Source organism: Drosophila takahashii, chromosome 3L (assembly GCF_030179915.1).
Source record: "Drosophila takahashii strain IR98-3 E-12201 chromosome 3L, DtakHiC1v2, whole genome shotgun sequence".
Classification (NCBI taxonomy): Eukaryota; Metazoa; Arthropoda; class Insecta; order Diptera; family Drosophilidae; genus Drosophila; species Drosophila takahashii.
This window is the reverse complement of record NC_091680.1, coordinates 25,918,434-25,940,280: the sequence shown is the minus strand read 5'-3', so window position 1 is coordinate 25,940,280 and position 21,847 is coordinate 25,918,434. Positions and strand designations below refer to the sequence as shown.

The window sequence follows — 21,847 nt, the reverse complement described above, 5'->3', positions numbered from 1 at the left end:
AACGGTGAGAAGGGAAAAGTTTAATTGAGTTTATTGACAATTGTTTGAGAAATTTTAAATGACTGATTTGACTAATTATTTACTTATTGAGGTCAACAATGTAAATACCGCTGATTTAACTTGATTCAAGCTCATTAAAACAACATTAACTTATAAAATTTTGTTGTACTGTTAAGAACCTTTTCAACTCAAATGAATTCTTTCTGTGTAGAACATTTATATTTATTATACCTACATACTTTCTTATACAATAAGTATATAAATGATACTCCTGAGTGTATGCAACCCTTTTTGATGCTGTTAGCGAGATGCTAAACAAATTTTCTACAATCATTTAAAAGTAAAAAACAGATAAATTTGCTTAAATTTTTTTATTTTAAATGCTCGATTTGCTTAAATCTAATTAAATAACTTTCCAAGGCAACCAAATATTGATTAGTGCCGATGGTTGCCGAGTAAATTCAGAAGCGGAGACTGCACATCCGGCTGCATTCGCACATCGATCGGAGGGTCTGAGAGTTCCGAGCACGGCGAGCATCCGCAGTTGGAAGGCACCTCGTGCTGGAATAGAAATATATAAGTATTTATGGTCCGACTTAAAGACAGGCCTCTCTCCACAAACCTTCTGGGTAAACGTGTGGCCATCCTCGCAAGTCATTTTTACTGAGATCGGACGATAGGACTTGATGCTGCAGCAGGTGCAATACTTTTCGTGCATGTCGGTGAGTGTATTGTACTTGGAACCCGAGGAGCAGGCACCCTCGCAGTCGGTGAAGCCTTGAATAGGTTCGGCATTGACACAGGATCCGTGTCCTTGCACGGGGAACTTGAGAATCTCCTTCGTTAGCGAGTCGGCCAGCGAAACAGGCAAGCAAGTTGCTGCAAAAAATAACACTTCGAGTTAAACTGAGCTGGAGTATTCGAAATCTGCTTACATTTGTCCTCCGTCAGTGGCTCAGACTTGCATCGCTGACAGCAGCCATCTTGGTACAGTAGGTGCGAAAGGCAGCTGCCCACATCCGGGCAAACCTCAACGGAGGTGGTAACCAAAAACTGATCATCCTTCTGCAGGCAACTATAGGTAGTGCAATTGTCGGCCGACTTCCAGTGGGCATTGTTTTCGTATAGCTTCTGCTCAAAGATGCAGGAAGTCTGGACACACTTGCCGCAACATTTGGTTTTGTCCAAGTGCCGATAGCTGAATCCAGGGGCACAGTCTGTGATGCACTGTTCCAAGGTGCTGACCACCTGGGCATTGCCATCTGGACCGTAGGAACATGTCTCCTGCTTGCAAACATCCTTGGCATGCGTCCACTTCTCGCCCACCGGCTTGGTGAACTTTGTGGACTCGTCGAGCTCGTATTGAACAATGCACAGGTCCTTGGGTGGTACTGAAAATAATTTGGGTATATGATTTTAAGGGGAAACTGTTCCGACGGAGATCCTCTTCTTACCACATGCGTGTTTGGGGCAACACATTCCGCCCTCCTTGGTGGTCTTGACCTCATAGAATCGCTCCTGACAGTTGGCCGGTGCCTGGGGACACAACTGCGGCCTGCACTCGATGCTCTGAGTGGGGCAGCATCCCTCTTCAACCTTTACAATTGCCTCGCCCGGCAGCAATTCCCGAAGCTTGACAATCTCACACTTGTCCTTGGGTATACACTCTGCAAGAGATTGGGATTAATTTATGAACTTATAGTTTAGGTTTAGGTTTTACCGCAAATATACTGGGGACAGCCGTTGACGTCCATCTTCTGTTTCTTAAACTGTCCGGGACCACAGATGGGCATCAGCGGGGCCAGGCACATCTTGGCCGGGTCCTTGGTCTCCGGGACACAGCGATATCGGGGGCAGCACTCCTCCACGCGGACCAGGGTCTCCGGCTTGTAGCCCTCGGCACAGATATTCTCCTCCACCTGGCACTTCCTTTCCACGCAGGACGTCTTGCCACCCTGATCGCACTGGCACTCGGTGCACTTATCCTTCTGCCACTTGTCGCCAGGCAAATGCAGTCCATCATCGCACTTTGTACAGGCTATTTCGGGCACACACTTGCCGCCATCCATTACCTTTCCGGCGGGACAGAAACAGCCCTCGAAACGCTCCGAACTCAGGCACATTTCATCACTCTTCACGGTGTGAATTACGGCCTGGTTCTTGAGGCTCACTGCATCGAATTCGGACAGGGCCTTGATGGTATCACAGTTCTTGGCGCAGCCACACGGCTCGTAGACCATTTCGCTGGGGCATTCATAGGGACAGAGCTGTGGTCGCCTCCAATTGGTGCATATTCCGTGCTGGTTGCACTCCTTGGCATAGGCGGCCAAGGCCACGCACACTCCTTGCTGGGTATTCCCCGGCTTGCAGATGTCCTGCTGGCAGGCGGAGACATAGGAAATGGGATCCACGGCCAGGGGACACTTGCCGAACAACTCGGCATTGTAGAACTGCAGACAGGGATCCTTATCGGGCGGCAGCGGAAGGCACTGCTCCTTGGGCACATCCTCGCTGAGGCACTCTTCCACCAGACCCAACTTGGGTTCATCCGCCTGCCAACTCTGGATCACATCCACTCCGGCCTTCTTCTTTGCCGGATTCGCCTGAAGATCGTTGGCGGCGTTGCCATTACAGTCGCCACAGAGTCCCTCCATCTTGCTGCCATACTTGATACTCGGTACGCCCAGCGAGAAGATCAGGTCTTCGAAGGAGGCCGTCAGCTCCACATGGGAGTCGGGAAGGGAGAGCACCAGCTCCTTGCCCACCACCTGTCGCAGGCTAATCCAAGTGTCCTTGTACGGAATTTGCTTAACCTCGAATCCGTCGACCAGGACCTGCAGGGACTTCGGTTTCTGCGGGACGCGCTGAACGTGAATCACATGGTCGCCGTTGAGGATGTGCAGGGATTTGGCGCAGCTGCCGCCCTCCACTGGCGTCGGCTGTCCCAGCTTCTTGCAGTCATCCATGCTGGCATAAACCTGGAAGGTGTGGACTCCGGGCAGAACGACATCACGCGACAGAAGGTATGTGCAGTTTCCATTAAAGCTGAAGCTCTTGCGATCGTAGGTCATGTACTTGGATCCGCCCAAGGCATTGCACACACAATCCTTGCACTCGGAAATGGGCACACAATTGGCTCCCTTTCGTACAGTTCCCTCCGGGCAATAGCAGCCGGGGAAGCAGGAATCCGGAAGCACAGGACAGTCGTCGCCATGGACATTGTCGCAGGATGGCTCACAGCGGCGCTTGTAGCAGTCTGTGTGAACCAACGGCGACGGACACTTGATCTCGCACTGGGTGATGGCCCTCCATGTGGTCAGCTGGACCAGTGGGTTTACGCTGAGGCACTTCTTCACAAAGCTCTCCAGAATGTTGCACTTGCAGGCGGCCGGGTCCCCATTGTTGGCCATCATGCAATTGCAGGCAGCCTCTAGGCAGTAATTGGTTTGGAACTGCTTGTAATTGACGGCCTTGTGGCAGCGAGCAAAGGTTGGGTGGCTGTGGAGAAGAGCCAAATTTGAAATAAAAACTCAGAAGTGACCTTTCTATTAGTATAATTGATATATCCAACATTTAAGAGGTATTAATAACAGGGACCGTAATCATTATGAGTTTTATTTTAAAACTCACTCAATAATCATTATTTGTGAGCAAAACAAATAAAACTCAAAAATAATCATTACTTTTGAGTTTTAAAATAAAAATCAAAAATAATCATTATTTCTGATCAGAAAAAATAAAACTCAAAAATAATGACTATTGTTGATTTTTATTTTTTTCGCTCAGAAATAAAACTCACTTGGACGCCACGGCTTTGCTGTGCCGATTTTCGGCGTTTTTTTTTGCATTGTCCTATGTAGCGAATGCAGACGTACCACCTCTGAAAAAAAAAATTGAACTTGGCTTCTGCATCCCGTTAAATGGTATCATTCTTATAGTCAGTAAAGGAGATACTTCTAGCCTTGTTTATGTTTATGATGTCTTATGTTGTTTATGTATTAAGACATGGATTTCAGTCTAAATGCTCTTTTCCTTCTCATTCTACAAGAACTACTTAAGGCCGCGAGTTCTTCAACACAACCTGGAACCACATTTACCAAAATACTACTACTTTTTCATATCTTCAGTAGTCCACTAATCTAGGTATAGAAAGTATCCACACAATCAGCTCCTCTTCTTCTTAAGAATTCGCGGTTTTTGAAGAGTTGATTAAAATTTCAAACGATATATAAGAAAAATGTCCTTGGAGAAAGTATCTTCTTCTTCTTAAGAATGCGCGGTTTTTGATGAATCTATTAAAATATCAAACAAACTATATGAAAAAGGTCCTTGGAGAAAGTATCTTCTTCTTAAGAATTCGCGGTTTTTGAAGAATCGATTAAAATGTGAAACGAACTATAAAAAAAGGTCCTTAGAGAAAGCATCCACTTCTTCTTAAGAATTCGCGGTTTTTGAAGAATCGATCAAAATGTCAAACGTATAAGCCTGGATACAGACATAATGAAGTTTTGGGAAGAAAATAAGCTGCGCTACCCAATTCTATATCAACTGGCCACAGTCGTACACGCTGTACCTGCAACGCAAGTTAGTGTTGAGAGATCGTTTTCAGCACTGAAAATGATGCTGACGGACAATAGGTGCAACATAAAAAGCTCGTCCTTGGCCATGCTTCTTTTTGTCTAATTAAATAAAAATTAACTAAAATATTTAAATAATAATACTATTTAAAATAAAATAACACGATATAATTGTTTTAATATTATTACCAATTTTGTCTTTCTTGGGTGGAAAGTTGTGCTGATTACTTAATTCCTGAATAAAAACGTATCTGAAATCGATTTTTTAAAGAACCGCGAATTCTTAAGAACAACTTATACTGCAGACTTTGTTAACCAATTTCTACTTACCTAAAACCCTTTTCTATACATGGTTTGATATTTAAATTAGTTTTGCAAAAGCCGCGAATTCTTGAGAAGAAGAGGATAAGCTGTTCTTAAGAATAAGGGACAATGCTTCTTTAGATTTTAGAGATTTCAAACAGCGGTGGCACTTTGTTAAATGTTGCTCCAGTATGTATTGTCGAGCTGGCGGCCTTCATTGGTTAATTATTTCGTGTAGAGTAAGAGAGAAAGACAAGTGCATTTCGACTGCAATCCATGGTTAAATACATAAACATAATGTTTGTTTAAATACATTAACATAAACAAAGGCTAGAAGTATCTCCTTTACTGACTATAAGAATGATACCATTTAACGGGATGCAGAAGCCAAGTTCAATTTTTTTTTTCAGAGGTGGTACGTCTGCATTCGCTACATAGGACTATGCAAAAAAAAACGCCGAAAATCGGCACAGAAAAGCCGTGGCGTCCAAGTGAGTTTTATTTCTGAGCGAAAAAAATAAAAATCAACAATAATCATTATTTTTGAGTTTTATTTTTTCTGATCAGAAATAATGATTATTTTTGATTTTTATTTTAAAACTCAAAAATAATGATTATTTTTGAAGAATATTATAAAAATCCCAAAAATAAAAATCATGGCGATAATGAATAGATTAAGCAATGAGGATCACTATGGTGTATTCCTTTTTTGCGTATGTCGATCCTAAGTGCCTGATTTTTTGGTTCAAAAAATAGGTCAATAATCATTATTTACGGTCCCTGATTAATAACTTAAAAAACTTCTGAAGAAACCGTTAATTCTTCAGAGGATGATGTCTTTGCTAACTCGTGGAAAATTGGATAAATATCCAGAATTTAAAAAGCTAAAAAAAACCGCGAATTCTTTAGAGGATAATGGCTTTGCCAGTTGTACTTCAATAAATGCATTACACTAGTTTACAAAATAATATTCTTGGTGTGCTCCCCAGCAATTGATGGCAAATTCTGTTAGTGCTGGACCCCTAGATCACAAAAATAGCACTTATTTTTTTTTCGATGGCACAGTTTTTTTTTTAAAGATTTTTTAAAGTTTGAAATGTTAAATTTCGGACTTTTTTCGAATTTCTTCTTATATCTCGGCAGATATCCACTCGGTTGGGCCAGTTTTAGTTTTATTTTAAAGTCAATAGATCAGAGCTTAACTTTGCCATACAGATCAATACGATTGGATGAGTAATGGCAGCGCAGAAGCTCGACAAAGATGAAAAATGTGTTTTTTGGTCGTCTGTAAGTCGGCTGTATATATCGTAAAAACTCGAAATAAATCCGTTGAAAAATCATAATGGGTACAAACTTAAAGATTACATCCTACCGAATAAAACAAGCCGGATATGGCTCAAATCCATGGAAAACTGGATTTATGGTGGATTTTTAAAGTTCGGATTTTCCCACTTTTTTCGGTTGACAAAGTCCAAATTTAAGATTTAGCCGGGTCACTAAATAGCTAAATCAGATATTTAAAAGCTGGAAAATTATTAAAGTGAATTTAATTTTTTAATTAAGGTTACTTTTTTCATAAGAATGAACTATCCAAATGGATAGTACTTAGTTAAAATTACTCACAATCATAACGCAAGCAATTTTATATTTTTAAAGGAATTTTCAGAAATTAAATTTATTTTATAATTTTCTAGCTTTTAAATTTAGCTATTTTTTGACCCGGCTGCCGTCACCACTCATTTTTGTTTACATGTCGCCGCCTATGATAAATCTTAAATTTAGACTCTGTCAACCGAAAAAAGTGGAAAGTGGAAGTGGAAAGCCATATCCAGCTTGTTCTATTTGGTAGGATGTACACTTTAAGTTTGTACCCATTATGATTTTGCAACGGATTTATTTCGAGTTTTTACGATATATACAGCCGACTTACAGACGACCAAAAAACACATTTTTCATCTTTGTCAAGCTTCTGCGCTGCCATTACTCATCCAATCGTATTGATCTGTATGGCAAAGTTAAGCTCTGATCTATTGACTTTATAATAAAACTAAAACTGGCCCAACGGAGTGGATATCTGCCGAGATATAAGAAAAAATTCGAAAAAAGTCCGAAATTTAACATTTCAAACTTTAAAAAATCTTTAAAAAAAAAACTGTGCCATCGAAAAAAAATTTAGTGCTATTTTCGTGATCTAGGGGTCCAAATCTAACAGAATTTGCCATCAATTGCTGGGGAGCATTTCGGCTGTAAACTAGTGTTACTAAAGGTGTTTAATGAAATTAAATAAAAAACCGCGAATTCTTCAGAGGATTATGGCCGTGCCCATGTCTACTCATATAACAGCTAATGTCAGAGTTTTTTAGAGTTTTTATACCCTTGTAGAGGGTATTATAATTTCAGTCAGATGTTTGCAACGCAGTGAAGGAGACGTTTCCGACCACATAAAGTATATATATTCTTGATCAGCACCAATAGCCGAGTCTATCTAGCCATGTCCGTCTGTCCGTTTCTATGCGAACTAGTCTCTCAGTTTTAAAGCTATCGCGATGAAACTTTCCCGAAAGTCTTCTTTCTATTGCAGGTAGTACATATGTCGGAGCGAGCCGGATCGGGCCACTATATCTTAAGGCTCCCATAGGAGTATTCAAACAAATATAAGAAAATTCATTGTAACTTTGTAGGAAGTAGGCGTTTTAATTCTTGACTACTTAAAAACAAAATTCAAAAATAGAAACGCTGAATCTGGAATCCCTGGAACTGCACCGAGTGAGCATTACTTTATCTGCAAGGGTATATAAGCTTCGGCTGGCCGAAGGTAGCTTCCTTTCTTGTTTTTTGTGAGTTTTATAAATAAGTATCCCATATAACGATCATTTGAGATTTGAAAATTAAAAGTGTAAAAAATGTTTTGGCATAAAAATCTCAAATAAAGATTAATTGTGAGTTTTTTCCATAGAACTCATAATCGCTACGGTCCCTGCTTACTAATACTTACTTGATGATATTGCATAGCTGCAACGCCTTCGCCTGCATTTCCCTCGTGCACTTTAGGTCTCCGCACTGATCCTTGGGAATCCGTTTGTCGTACCAACTGTCCCCGAACTTCTCCGTATTCGCAATAATCTGTCCATCCGGCGATCTCTTGTCATCCCTCGGATTTCCGTTGTAGTAACCGCACAGGCCGTCGACGGTGCGAATAAATTTGGACGAGATGCCCACCTTGACGATACCGATGTCATCGAGCTGCACCCAGAAACCGTATTTAGTGGACACGGCCAGCAGGGTCTTGCCCGGCTGAGAAACCACGAAGGAAGCCTTGCAGATCGGTGAGTTTATCAACTGCTGGACTGTGAACTCGAAGCCATTGAACTTGAGCTTTAGGTGGGGCAGAAGGATCAACTCGTTGCCCGCCTCTGTGTCCTGGATGGTGATCACCTTGTGGCAAACTTTGCGGGTCTCGTCGCTGCATTGTTGATGTACTAACAAAAAAGATCAAACATATACCATCTGTAGTTAATTAAATGTAACATTTCGTACCCGATATGGACCAGCTGCCCTTGTGAATATCTCTGGCCAGGATGTGGCTGCAGGGTCCGTACTTGAAGACCGTGCCGTCGAAGGTGGTGAAGCTCTTGCCGCTAATCTCACACACGTCGTCCTTATTTGGCCGAAGGACGCAGGTGTATCGCAAGCAGTCGCCCACCTTGGCCGCACTCATGTCCAGCTCCACGTCGTATTTCTCCGGACACTTGGGCTCCGAGCATGTGACAGTCTCGTTTTTATCCACCTGCTTGCTGGGAATGGGCACACAGGTAAACTCGTCGCACTGCTCCTCCTGATGAAAGTCCAATTCCTGGCTGGGCATGGCCAGAATTTGTTCCTTGGACGAGATGAACTTGGTCTTGGTGATGGTCGTTCCGTCGTCCACAATCGACACCTGCTTCGAGAAGGTGAACATCTTGGACATCTTTCTAGACTTTTTCTCCGTTATTCTGATCTTCATCTGAGGCGGGCAAACGGGCACGGGACATGTTATGACTTCAGCTGGAAACATATATTGTATTAATATATTTTACCCATTAACTTTTGGTACCCAACTCACTCTCATTCTTTTCCCGTTTGATGTCGGGCTCCACAGTAAAGGAGTCACTGCAGCTGGAGTCCTCGTCATCGGCACAGTCCTGAACTCCGTTGCACCAGAGCACCTCGGGTATGCAATCTCCACTGGACGGGCACAGTCTTTGGTGTTTGGGACAGGACTCGCACTTGCAGAAACAGTCGCTGGTTATGACGGGCCGCAACTTGGCATCCTGGCAGGGCGGGCACTTCTTGGGCTTACAATTCTTGTGGCCACCGAGTACACAGACGCAATCCTCGCAAGCCGAGTTCTCAAACTTGCTTCCGATAGGATAGCTAACGTAGTTCTCAATGCAGGGACAGAGATTGTGCTGAACACAGGCACTGCCATCCCAGAAGAGTTGATCCTGGCACTGGCATCCGGTGGTCGAACTGGTGGACACACCATCACAGATATTGCACTTTGTGGGCTTGCTCTCCTCCACGGGCACTTGCCGTTGGACCTCAGCTGTTGGGGGTGTTAAGAAGGATACACAATTGATATCTGATGTTAGTTAACAAAAAACTTACGATATGGCGAGAAGCATCCCAGGGGTTCAATGCGCATATTGATATTCCTCTCCCAGTAAGCCGGCACAACCTTTATAAACTGCGTTAATATGGGCTTCTTGAAGTGATGTCTGCGCTCAGATTCAGCATCGATGTTTGCCTCGAAGATGCGTGGCTGTCCGTTAGTCGAGAGCACTGTGTTCCAGGTGGGCTTCTTCTTCGAGAACATCACCTTGTAGCCCTTGACCCATCCATCCGGACCACCCTTGGTCACAAATCCAGAAATATTTCGTGGCTCCAGGAAATCAAACTCAATGAACTCATTTTGGCTATTGGCCAGAGGACGCCAAGCCAATGGGGTTGACAATTTCAGCAGTTCCAGCAGGGGTTTCTTTCCATTGTTGGGCTGTTGCCACAAACTGCTCGATTGAACCTGGTCCTGATGCATCTTACCCTCATCTACGCCCATAAGATCGATGCATTCCAGATCTACCAATTGGGCTGGGCGCTCTGTTATGGGTGGAAGGGTTGGAAGTGTGGGTGGCACTGGCGTGGGCTCCACCTTATCTCCGCAGATCAGCAGTTCCACACGCATGGCGATGGAGCCGTGCCATTTAAGAGGATATATGCGAAGGGAGCTCGCTTCGATGGGAATCTTGAAGAGAGTCTGCACTGGAGCCCGCGAATCCAGGGGTCCATTGAACATCTGAGGCTTTTCTGTTTCGTCCACGAGATAGTGATAGGCGATTCCATCATGGCTGTGAAGGATCTGCAATGGAAGCAATGGAAAATAAGATTTCATTTGTATTGTAGACAAGGACTCACCTTAAAGAGGGTAACATAGTTGTCGAAATCAGGGCTGCCAGCCATAACCACACCGTAGAAGGGCTCCGGCTTTCCAAAGTTAAGTTCCAGATATTGCATCTGATCGTTGATGTTGGGGGACCAACTGCCCTTCGGATGGTCCTTGGTCAGTCGAGCCATTTTCGGTCCATGCTCGGGCGCCAATTGGGAGCTGGCATTGAAAATGCTGTCGGGCTCTGAATGTACCTCGTTCTCTATCTTGTAAATGAGTCTAAAAAGGCAAATATCTTAGTTGTGATTGAACATAATATAGGATTAGGAACAGGCGTTTCTTACCGTTCTGGGGAGCATTGCAGAGGTGGCGTGAGGGTAACAGGGAAAATAGGAACCAGAGGTACCAACACCAATTCACCATCTGAAATAGAGGATTATATAAATGATATGGTCCGTGACTTAACATGACAGATACCAACCTCCTCCCTTGGGAACGGGCTCTTGCTTATTGGGCACACAGGTATAGGAATTGTCGATGCACTGGCATACTTCAAACTCTCCCAACACTGGTTTGTGTGGCTGAACGTAGTGCTCGGCCTTGTCCATGCAAGGACATTCATCGGCATGAACACAGGTGTCCTCATCGCGCCAAAACTTTCCAAGCTTGGGGCAATCCGGTCGCAGTTCGTCCACACAGCCCGGCTTGCAGTGCTCGCCGATCTGGCAGAGACCTCGCTTCCTCAAGATGCTGCCATAGTAATGGCAGGTATGCTCACATTGATTGGCACAATCCGACTTTATTTTGCCGGGCGGACATTGCTTAATGGGTTCCGGTTCGGGTTGAGGCTTGGGCTTTACACCACAGGTGGGCTTTATCTCCGTGACGGTGGCTATGTGATCGCAAATGAACATGGTGGGGTTGAACATCATGTACTCGCCGCAGGTCTGTTCCACATAGATCCAACCACCCTCCACTCCCTTGGGCTGGCAGTGCAAGAACTTGTGGCAATCCCCAGGGAACTCCTTGTACTCCACAACACCCGCATCGCAGGCCAGGCCGAGTTGCGGCTTTTCAGTGGGCTTGGGCTCATCGGGCACTTGCTCCTCGTCGCACTGGCAGAAGGCACGCAGCTCATAGTCGTGGCACTTTCCGATGCACCTTAAACCCTCCTCCAGATTGCAAATCACATTCTCGTCCATTTGTTCCGGCGCCTCGTGGGTCTCCTTCACCCTGCACTCCACCTTGGTCATATATTGCTTCAGGCACGTCCCGTAGACATCCTCCATTCGATCGTAACGCGGAACCTTCTCCTCATCATTCAGACGCACACTCTTGTCGGAGGTATCGCGATCCTTGTCGCACCATCGAGTCCATCCCTTGACGCACTTGGTCTGATTTTGGGTAGCCAAAGGAGTTGGTGCTGTGGTGCCCTCGATAAGGGGAGCCGGATGGGCGGTAGTCAGAGGAACGGTGCATTTAACACCGCTGCAAATCTCCTTGCGCTTGGAGCAGCGGCAGGTGGCACACGAGTCCGTAAAAGTGACGTCGCCCTCGTAGAATGTCTTGCCCTCCCTCACCATACAAACGGGCTTGCAGTCGGCCTTTGGAACACAATCACGGTACGTGTCGTTGAGGTAGATGAATCCATCCTCACACGGCTTGATGTGGCATCCCTCCAGGCAGTTCTCCCGGTTGCACATGCGCTCCGCGATTCCCTGATCCAGGAAATTGTCACAGGTCTCCACGGCACAGGCCGGAGTGCAGGCCTTGTAATCGGAGCAGTGGGGATCACATTGCATGGCTGAATTTAAAAGATATCAATTGTTTAGATGGACCGAGTCAAATAAAGATAAATACATTTTAGAGCACTTAAAAAAGAAGTCAAAACAGTCAGTTTTTTCAGTTTTTAAAAAAGTTGGAAATCTGTTCAATTTATATTTTATTTTTGGTCAAAATAAAGCTCATTATTAAACCATCCCTTTATGGTTTATGGCGCCACCATCTTTAAAGATTTCGGTCAATGTTGTAGTGCATATTAATACCTATCGAAATGTAGAAGTAATATTTCAAATCGAAACATTCATTAAAATTCAAGCAGTCGCTTTGCAAAAATGCTTTGCATGCATATCTATCTCTCCCTCGCACTTTCCTTAGCTGAGGGACTCGATTAAAAATAAAAGTAATAAAAGTTTTTTTATCAATATGAAGACGGAAGAATACACGTGGGTTTAAGTATTTACGTAATCTGGATAATCTGGATTTGTCTAGGATAAATACTCATTATATGAAATCGGCTAATAGGCTTCATTTACTTAAATAATAATATAATGTTTGTCTTGACATTCAATCTCTACTCACGGCAAAAATGCTGGGACCTCCAGCGAATGTTGATACCCTTCTGGGCACAGGCATCCGCATAGGCAGCCATGGCGGTGCACAGGCACTCGCAGTCGCCGCCCTGATCGCAGGCACAGGTGTCGAAGATGCAGCGCTTCCAGAAGCGCTCCAGGGGAACCTCGGCATGGCACTCCTTGAACAGATCCGACTTCAGGGCCCCGCACTTCAGTTGGGCCCAGGTTTCGCGCTCCGGATGCTGTTTGCAGGCGTCGATGGGCGCCACCGGAGCCGAGCAGTGGGGCTGCAATTTCCAGGCATGGCCAAAGAGCATGGGACTTGTCTCCAGTCCCAGCGAAGGCGTCTGCATATCGTCCAGACTATTGCCATTGTAGTTGCCGCACAAACCACTGACCTTCTGCCGCCACTCGTTGCCCAGCTTAACGTAGACCCGGGTTCCCTCGTCCCATTTAACTTGCAACTTCAGGGGAATCACTTCCACCACAACGAAGACACCGGCTTTGTAAATGTGGAAGGCATTGTGACCTTTCGAGTTGACACTGTCCCGAAGTTCTAAAACAAAAAAGAAGATATCACTAAAGGGTATATTTTAAAGTGATATTTACGAACTCTTGATGGGCGTCTTGTTGGGATCGATGCTGTAGGCAGAATCCGCACTCAAAAGGAGTGATTCTTCAGCATGACCAGTCAGAGCAATTTCCAGCGACTTGGAGCAAGTCACACCCATCGTGCCACACAGGACGTTCTGGATGGTTATGCTGAAGCCATCGCCATTATCGAAAACTCCCTTGGCCAGAACATAGTCACAGGCTCCCTGGAAGTCAAAGTCATGGCCATCGAAGGTGGTAAAGTGGGAATCTCCCCACACGCTGCACGTCGACTCGCAGCCATTCTTCGAGCATTTCCAGTTGCCAGCCTGGCACTCGCAGAGATTGCAGTCCTCCTTGATCTTCTCGCCGTCATCGTAGCTTTTACCGGCATGGTGGCAGGAACAATTGGCCGGCAGGACGCAGGACAAGCGGGAAGTATCGTAGACATAGCCCTCCATGCAAACGCAGCCGGGAAGACATTCGGAAGAGTCGGCCACGTACTTGTCCATGTTCTTGCAGGTTTTCGGCTCCTTCGGAGCACACTTGGTGAACTCGGCAAAGGGCTGTTTGGCACACTTTGAGCGCAGCTCCGACGACGGTGGATACTTATCCTTGTCACCTGGCTCGGCGTCCTGGCAGTCCCACACGCCGTCCGTACAGGTGCACAGATCCAGGAACTTCTCTCCCGGTCGCACCTCCTTGTAGCCCGGCCGGAAGGACATGCCGTCAAAGCTGCAATGGCACTTCTGTTTGGGCACACATTCACCCTCTTCGTTGACGTATTCTCCGTGGGGGCAGCGACATCCCTCGACGCACTCCCGCTTGCAGGTGCCCTTGCTGGGCAGATCGTCACAGGTCAAGGCACAGCCGTCGCCGCACTCGTCGAAGACCTGGCCCATGGGACATTTAACAGCTGGAAAAGGAGTACACCGGTTTAAATAACACCGGTGATAACATTATAAATTGTATGCTGATTTAAGGAATTTACGAGTAAACAATATCCTTTTTAATTTTTAAATTTCAACTAGATTTAAATTAAAAATCATATAGCTGAATAACATTGAAAATTAAGCATTTTGCTTTTGTTTCGGCTATTATTGGCTACAAATTTGCGCAAAAACAAAAGTCGAAGCAAATTATATTTGAAACAATTTCAGAACTCAAAAGTTAAAACTCACAGATTATTTTCTTTCACAGAAAAAATTCTTTGTCTTTAATGCCTGGACTAAACGTGACCTATAAAATGTTCTTTTCGTACTTACTGTTTAAGAAAAACTGGACAAATTTAATAAACACAAAATGACTTTAGGTCTAGGACGTTTTTAAAACTGTTATCGCTAAGTCCATTCCGTAAATAAATATCAAAATACTAAATTGAAACACATTTTTTTTTGTGAAGAAAAATTAAAAATCCCCTCTATATAGGTACCAAAATTTATTTAAACTTACCGCATTCCTTGACCGACATGCGCCAGCCCGTCTTGACGCCCTGTCGCATGCACTCAGTTCCATAGGCTGACAGAATGGGGCAGAAGCACTTGGACAGGTCGTCCTTGCAGGCACAGGTGTCGTACAGACAGTCCTCGTAGAACTGCTCCGGCTCGACCAGGAAGTGGCAGTCCTGGAAGATGTCCTGCAGAATCCAGTCGCAGAACTTCTCCGCCTGAGCTTTTTTCTCAGGATTCAGGGTGCAGGGATGAGGTCCCTGGTGGGTCTCGGCCTTGAACTCGCAAGTGTCCTTGGTGCGCCACTTGTCCGCAAAAGGCTCCACGGCCGTTTCCACATCGCCCTCGGGCGTCAGGAAGTCGTCCTGGGTGTTCGAGTTGAAGGTTCCGCACAGACCCTGAGTTTTTCCCCGCAAACTGGGCGGGGCGTCAATATAGACCCGCGAAACTCCGTCCCACCAGACGCGAATGCCATCCGCAAATTCCACGGTCAGGAAGGTGGAGCTAGCGCGTCGAATGAGCACCTCGCCGAGACCCAGCATCTTGGGCAACTTGACAATTGGCTTGCCGTTAACCGCGGTGGTAAGTCCCTGGTCCAGCTTGATCACCGATGGAGTACCGTCGCGCAGGACGAATCGGATGGTCACTGACTTTGTGCACGATGGGTCATCGGGAGCGGCGAAGTTCATTGCCTCCGAAAGGGCCCCCGAGCATGCCACATTCTCCGCCTCCACCGAGATGTTTTCTGTCTTCAGCAGATGGTACGAGCACTTGCCCATGAAATCGTAGCGCTTGCCATCGAACGTCTGATAATGCGGATCTCCAATGGCCCCACAGCGGGCGCCACATTTATCCTCAGTGCATCGCCACTGACCGTTCTTGCAGGTACACGTGTTGCAGTTCTTCTTGACGGTCGACTCTGGCTTGAACTCCTTGCCGCGAAGGGAACACGGGCACAGTTCGCGGGTGATGCAGGCCTCCTTGTATTGGACAGTTCCCTCCGGACAAAAGCAGCCCTCGTTGCAGGCGCCCCTAGAAGCTGGTACGGCCAAGTCCGAGTCGCAGGTGGGTTCCACATTGGGACCGCAGGCCTGATAGACGCGTCCAAAACCGCAGCTGATGGCTGAAAAAAGTAGAGGGGAACGTCATTAACCGGTAGAATTAATGAACTTAATTAAACTAGTAAGAGCCAATGGTACATTCTCAAACGGTCATTGTTTTTCAAAAACTCTGCGTTTTTGTTTTTAGATGCTTCTTAAAATACAACTTAGAATGTTTAGAGTAACCATGCAATATGCGAATTTGAGACTACTGATAAATACAAACATAAAAACAAAAGTTAGGACCACAGCATGGCTGAATATTTAAACAACAAAAAAACCATTTTTAATTGGCAGAGATATGATGCAAACACAAAAAAAAAATCGACGTGCGCTCAATGCAAGATAGGCAGGCATGCTTTGTGACTTTGTAAAAACAAATGTGACCCGCGTGCTTGGGCCAAGTACCCCTGCATCATATTTAACACCAGGAAAGTCCTTTGAGTTATTTTAAAACCCTGAATACGGATTATTTTCTTTCTTTAGTTTTCCATTATACTTACGACAAATCTCCAGATTCCGCCAGCCATGTTCCAGTTTGATGCCCTTGAAGGCGCACTCCTTGGCCAGCATGGCGATGGCATCGCAATTGCAGCTCTCCGGATGCTCCCGATTTGCACAATTGCAGTAGTCCGCCATGCAGGTGCGGATCAGAGCCTCGTAGTTGAAGGGCTTGATGCAGTCTCCGAGCTTCTCGTTGGCCAACAGACGCTCGCAGACGGAAACGGCTTTTTGGAGCTTGGATTGCTCACAGGAGTCCACGCCAAACTCCAGCTCGGCACTGTTCTCCACTTGGCACAGTTCACTGTGATCCTCTACGCGCCAGGCATCTGCGAAGGCCTTCACGGTCGCCAGCTTCTTGCCCGTTCTGGAGGACAAGTCCGTGTTGAAGTCACCGTCCAGGGATCCGCATAGACCACCCACTTTTCCCCACATCTGGGGACCAGCCTGCACGGAGACATACTGATGATGGTCCCAATCCAGCTTGAGTCCAACGGATTCTAGGTCTATCTGGACATGCTGGGCCACGGGCATGACCTTCATGCCCATAACCTGCACAGGCATGGGTAGTTTTTTAATGGGTGTGCTCAACTGCATGGTACCATCTGCAAAAAGGGTTTGGGTAGAAATCATTTTGAACCTTGAATTAATTTTGTAGACTCTTACTTAGATTTTCAAAAGTGTACAGAACCGATTGCCACAGAATCTTCAGCGTGTGTGCACAACCATAGCCGGAGCCATAAGGACAGGCCTTCAGGATAATGTCAAAGGTTCCCGAGACCTTGTCCGTAACCAGCGTGTGGGAGCATGATAGAGGTGCTCTGTGAGGAATATACGGTTTTAAAAATACAAATCATTTATTTTTATCACCATGCACTCACTTGAAGACCAGACCATCGAAAGTCTTCATGTTAATACCACCCCAAGTGGTACAAAGAGCCGGTCGCGGGGTCTTGTCAATAACAATTTCCAAATCGTTGCTCTGGTACAGGGAATAACTGCTAAGGGTGACAACTGTTTCCTCCGATGACCACCATTCCTAATAAAATCCATTTACAAAAATAAAGCATAAAAGTCAATCTAAATTTCATTTTAACGTACACTTCTTCTTTCAAGATCCCGGTACTTTGCCAGCAAGGCCAGAAGCTTTTCACGCTCGGTTTGAATTTCGTAGGACATTTCCCCACTCATTCCACGTTGATAGACTCCACTCGTCTGATGCGATGAATGCATTGATGAGGTGGAGCGAATGGTGTATCCAGGAGCTGCAGTATTATGGTTTTAGATATATATCTTTTAATTTTTTGTACACTCCAGGATCTTAGGAACTACAGCTAGCTATAGCTATTCCCACTGTTTACTTATTAAAAATAATATTTATATTGTTAAAACAATTTAATGAAAGCGCATCCCTTGCATAAAAGTTCAAAATGGCTAAAAATTATTTTAAATTAAATATGTAGAATTCAAAATTTTGTTTAATTTAATGCACTCTGGCAATTAGCTCACATTTTTTCAGATTCATCAGATTATGAGGTTGAGGTTTAACACTTACGAAATATGCACTTTGGTAGTGGTGCAGGGAGGTAATTTCCTTGCTGATAGCTACACTTGTACTCTATGTCAAGGCGACCTTGGATTTTCAAGCCCGGTACCTGAGGGCAAGTGAATGTGCAACGAGCCTCCTCCATTTCATAGGCGCACTTATAGTTTCCATTAAAGTTGGTATTCGTCACATTGCATCTTTCAATATCTATAAAAAATAATAGGCGAAATAAAATTAAAGTAAAATAGTAAAGAATTGTAAGCATTCAATGGAGCCCAGTTCTTTACTGGTTCCAAATATAACTATTTCTACTCGTCTATGACTATTACTCCTCTGTATACATACTATATTGACAATTGGCTCCCCGAAACATCTTGGAGCATTGACAGACATTGAAGCTAATGCATTGTCCTCCATTCTGGCAGGCGGGCGCACAAGTAGCTGAAAGATAAAGTTGGAATCACGAAAGTCCCAACATTTTAGTGGATCTACTTACGGGCGCAATCGGGGGGCTTGGATAGCCCCGATTTGGTGTGCACCCACTGGCCGTTGCGGCACTCAATGTTTGTAATACCACTGCCGTCTGGAAACTGGAAGCCTCTCATGCACTCGGCATGGCACAAACTGTAAGGAAAGTTCAGTTTTAGACCCCAAAGCATACCTAATCGTACCGGTACTCACTTATTTTTGCAAGACACTTTTGAGTTCTTTGGTGCGCTTGGAAAGGAAGCACATACTGACTTCTTTTGCTGGCACAACGGTCCGTAGTAATTCTCGGGGCACTGACAGACTCCGGCTGAGATGCAGATGCCATTGTTCTGGCAGCGGGGTTGACATTGCGCCTGGCAGGGTGGCACCTCCGTGAAAACGGAATTGCCTATGATCCATCCATCATTGCTGCAGAACATATCCAGAAACTGAATGTCCTGGGCGAAGCTATAGCCAGCTGGGCAAAAGACCTTGCAGCGCCCATTGTGGCACTCGGACTGAACATTCGATGGCAGCTGCAGAGCCGAACACTTTCCAAAGGCTGCCAGAAACTGGCCACCGCTTCCGTAAAAATTTCCCTGATTCCTGAATTATGATAAATTAAAGTTTGTTTATTACATATCTTTTAATGGTGCTACTTACCCCTTCCCAATGCCAAACATTCCCAAGGTTTTGGTTAGAAATCCACCTCTGCGATAAATTTGTATATCAGAGAGAGTTACGGGTTTTGAAAAATTCGACCATATTACCCAATGGCACTTCCAGCAGCATGAGAAGTTTTTATACCGCCGCCATATCCTCCACCGCCGCTATATCCTCCTCCAGCGCCATATCCTCCGCCGCCGCCACTGTATCCTCCACCGATTCCACCACCATAAGTGTATCTCGCACTATAACATAACATTATTAATCCGGTTATATAATCCCCGCTGAACTTGGCGAATTATCGCTCTTTCTTCCGACTTATCATTACCTAACTGCGGGGGCCTGGAGGATGTTGAAGCTTATGTGTCGTTCGTCGCGTTCATTCTCCTTATCGACGGCTTCCGGTGCGGCCTGGACCAGCGGGCTAAATTTGCAAATAATTTATGCATTCATTAGGACACAAAGCTTTATATTTAGGCAGATAAGTATATTAGGGTTTTTTATTGTTCTGTTTGATAATGTTTATTTTTAGCTTTAACTTTTTCTGATTTTACAAGTTCTATGCATAACCCTTTTGATGTTTTATTTGGTTATCTAATTTTCGTATTAATTACGAACCCAAGTGAAATTTACAGAACTACAATTAAATATCTAAGCAATATATAGAAAAATAACAGAATAGCCTTATTAGCCTTAGAATAGTAGTAGAAAGTAGGTTAAATTACACTAGTTTACAGCCAAAACGCTCCCCAGCAATTGATGGCAAATTGTCTTAGTGTTAAACCCCTGGATTTCGAAAAGAGGAGAAAAAACGAATTTTAAAAATCCACTATAAACCATATTTTGCATGAATAGGATTTGTTTTAGTCGTTAGGGTGTAAACTTAATGTTGGAACCCATTGTAATTTTCCAACGGATTTTATTCGGGTTTTTTCGATATGTACAGCCGTCTTACAGACGACCAAAACTCATCTTTTTCATCTTGTTGATCTGTTTGATCTATTGACTTTAAAATGAAACGAAAACTGGCTAAATTAAGTAAAAATGCCTCAAGGCCCGAATTTATAATTTTAACCTTTAAAAAATATTTTAATAAAACCTTTGCCATCGAAAAAAAAGTTAATGGCATTTTCTTGATCCAGCAATTTCGGGGGCGTTTCATGAATATTATTATAAGCTAGTGTTATGGAGATTATCAAGGCAAGGACCTTATTGAACTTCGTACGATACATATATATATTTTTTATATTCCCACTTATTTAAAAAAAATGTTAAAAAAGATAGTTTTTAGTTAAAGAGAGAGTAGTGTTGTTTTGATAGGGTAATTTTTTTTTTGTATTTAAGTCAAAGATTTATATAACTTAATTTTTGTGAAAATCAATTACATTAAATTTGTAACAAAATTTTATTTTATTTGAATAGGATTTTTTATTTGAAATCGAGTTATCCTTTGAAAACCACTTTTGTTTTTAATATTTTCACTTGTATGAATCTTAAATGCAAATTGTCAAAAGCATGCCTAGGCCTAAATAACAATTTAAAAAAAATCGTAGAGACATGTTTTAATTGTGACTGTTTTATAAAATATTTGTCAAATTTATTGAAGTGAAACGTTGGTTTGATTTACTTCTTTTATTTTTAATATTTTGTGTCCTTGTTTTCCTATCAAAACATTATTTTAAATTTGAAACTTATCTTGGAAATCCACTTTTAAACATTTTAATTCACTTTTACAAAGAATAATTTGTAATTATTGTAATTATAATTAATTTAATAAACATAAATTTCGACTTTTTGTTCCACTCACTTTATATCCTCGTCATCATCATCGCTCATTATAATGTCCCCATCCTCGGCCCACACAGAGCAGATGAGTAGTATCCACAAGGATACAAAAATCAATTTGTTTGCCATTCTGATTGGCTGAAGCGAACGTTTTATGTTCAATGTTGTCTACAGGATTATCCTGCTAATATTTAACACTGGTAATCCATTACTGCCGGTTTTTCACTTTTTCACACTGTTTGGTTAAGCACTTTTCACTGTATGTTTATCCACTGAACTTGACGACTTCGATGCACGATCGCGACTAATGGTGCCAGTGGATGGGGAGCGCCTTTTATAGCCTGGTGGCCAAGCTGTTTTATCAAGCTACTCTGAATTGTTAGGGTCAAGCCCACACTTATCCAGAATCCGCGAAAAAAAGCACCATCTTCAGCTTATCGTCGTTTCTGTGCTTAAATTAGCATCGCGAACTGCTCCAGAACTGTGCCAAGTTTAAGCTGATGCCAATGCCTAGTTGATAGTGCCACTTCCGGGACCTATGTCATAACTTTACGACGCGTCGTCCGCATGGGGGAAGACTTCGTTGACTCGGGGTAAGCCAATCTGTTGGAACGTCGCCACATAAATTATCTGGTCATCGAGCAATCCATGAATGAAATACGTATTACGTAAAAGTATACTATCATTGAACTTGAATGCTGGAATACAGTAGATTTAATTTTAGCCAAGGAGAGTCTTTTGTTTTAAACTTGTAACGGAATACCGGACCGTTAAATGTTATCGTTTCAAGCAGTTCGAGTCACAGTAAGCAGTGTACAATCTGGTGTTGTAGAGTGACACTAGGTGGCGCCACTTATCTATTTCTACAGGGTTGTTTGTAATGAAACTAACTTAATTAAGCTGTGTGTTTATCTTTAGACTATTTAAAAATTGTATACATTTTTTTATTAATTTTAATTAATTATTTTTTGGATTTTTTTTTAAATAATTAACTTTTTAGCACCAATTTTTTTGTATTTGTATTTGAATGAACCACATCATAAACCATGTTCAAATTATAATTAGGCAGCCGTAAATTTTACTTTT

The 21,847-nt window shown here is 43.7% G+C and overlaps 1 protein-coding gene across 1 annotated transcript; it reads right to left on the bottom strand.

The window, feature by feature from the left end:
- Nucleotides 1-356: 356 nt before the first annotated feature.
- On the bottom strand, nt 357-21,051 carry Hml (hemolectin). Its single transcript, XM_070214430.1, has 27 exons — nt 20,784-21,051; nt 19,305-19,400; nt 19,081-19,221; nt 18,974-19,021; nt 18,524-18,916; nt 18,339-18,466; nt 18,188-18,283; nt 17,852-18,049; nt 17,398-17,561; nt 17,178-17,335; nt 16,963-17,117; nt 16,299-16,901; nt 14,700-15,818; nt 13,270-14,163; nt 12,664-13,212; nt 10,784-12,106; nt 10,647-10,725; nt 10,332-10,581; nt 9,528-10,275; nt 8,983-9,465; nt 8,418-8,924; nt 7,876-8,359; nt 1,721-3,498; nt 1,455-1,667; nt 936-1,391; nt 623-879; nt 357-561 (listed from the first exon to the last, which is right to left on the bottom strand). The coding sequence occupies exons 1-27, from the start codon at nt 20,888-20,890 to the stop codon at nt 436-438; spliced, it is 11,553 nt and encodes a 3,850-aa protein (XP_070070531.1). The 5' UTR covers nt 20,891-21,051; the 3' UTR covers nt 357-435.
- Between the last annotated feature and the right edge of the window lie 796 nt (nt 21,052-21,847).

What these genes read in the sequence shown, in the direction of transcription:
- Hml (XM_070214430.1), bottom strand. Translation starts at nt 20,890, where the DNA reads ATGGCAAACAAATTGATTTTTGTATCCTTGTGGATACTACTCATCTGC. An exon ending in GGGCAGCTGGTCCATATCGG is followed by an intron (nt 8,360 to 8,417) that starts GTACGAAATGTT and finishes CTTTTTTGTTAG; the next exon opens with TACATCAACAATGCAGCGAC. An exon ending in CAGCTATGCAATATCATCAA is followed by an intron (nt 3,499 to 7,875) that starts GTAAGTATTAGT and finishes TCTTCTCCACAG; the next exon opens with CCACCCAACCTTTGCTCGCT.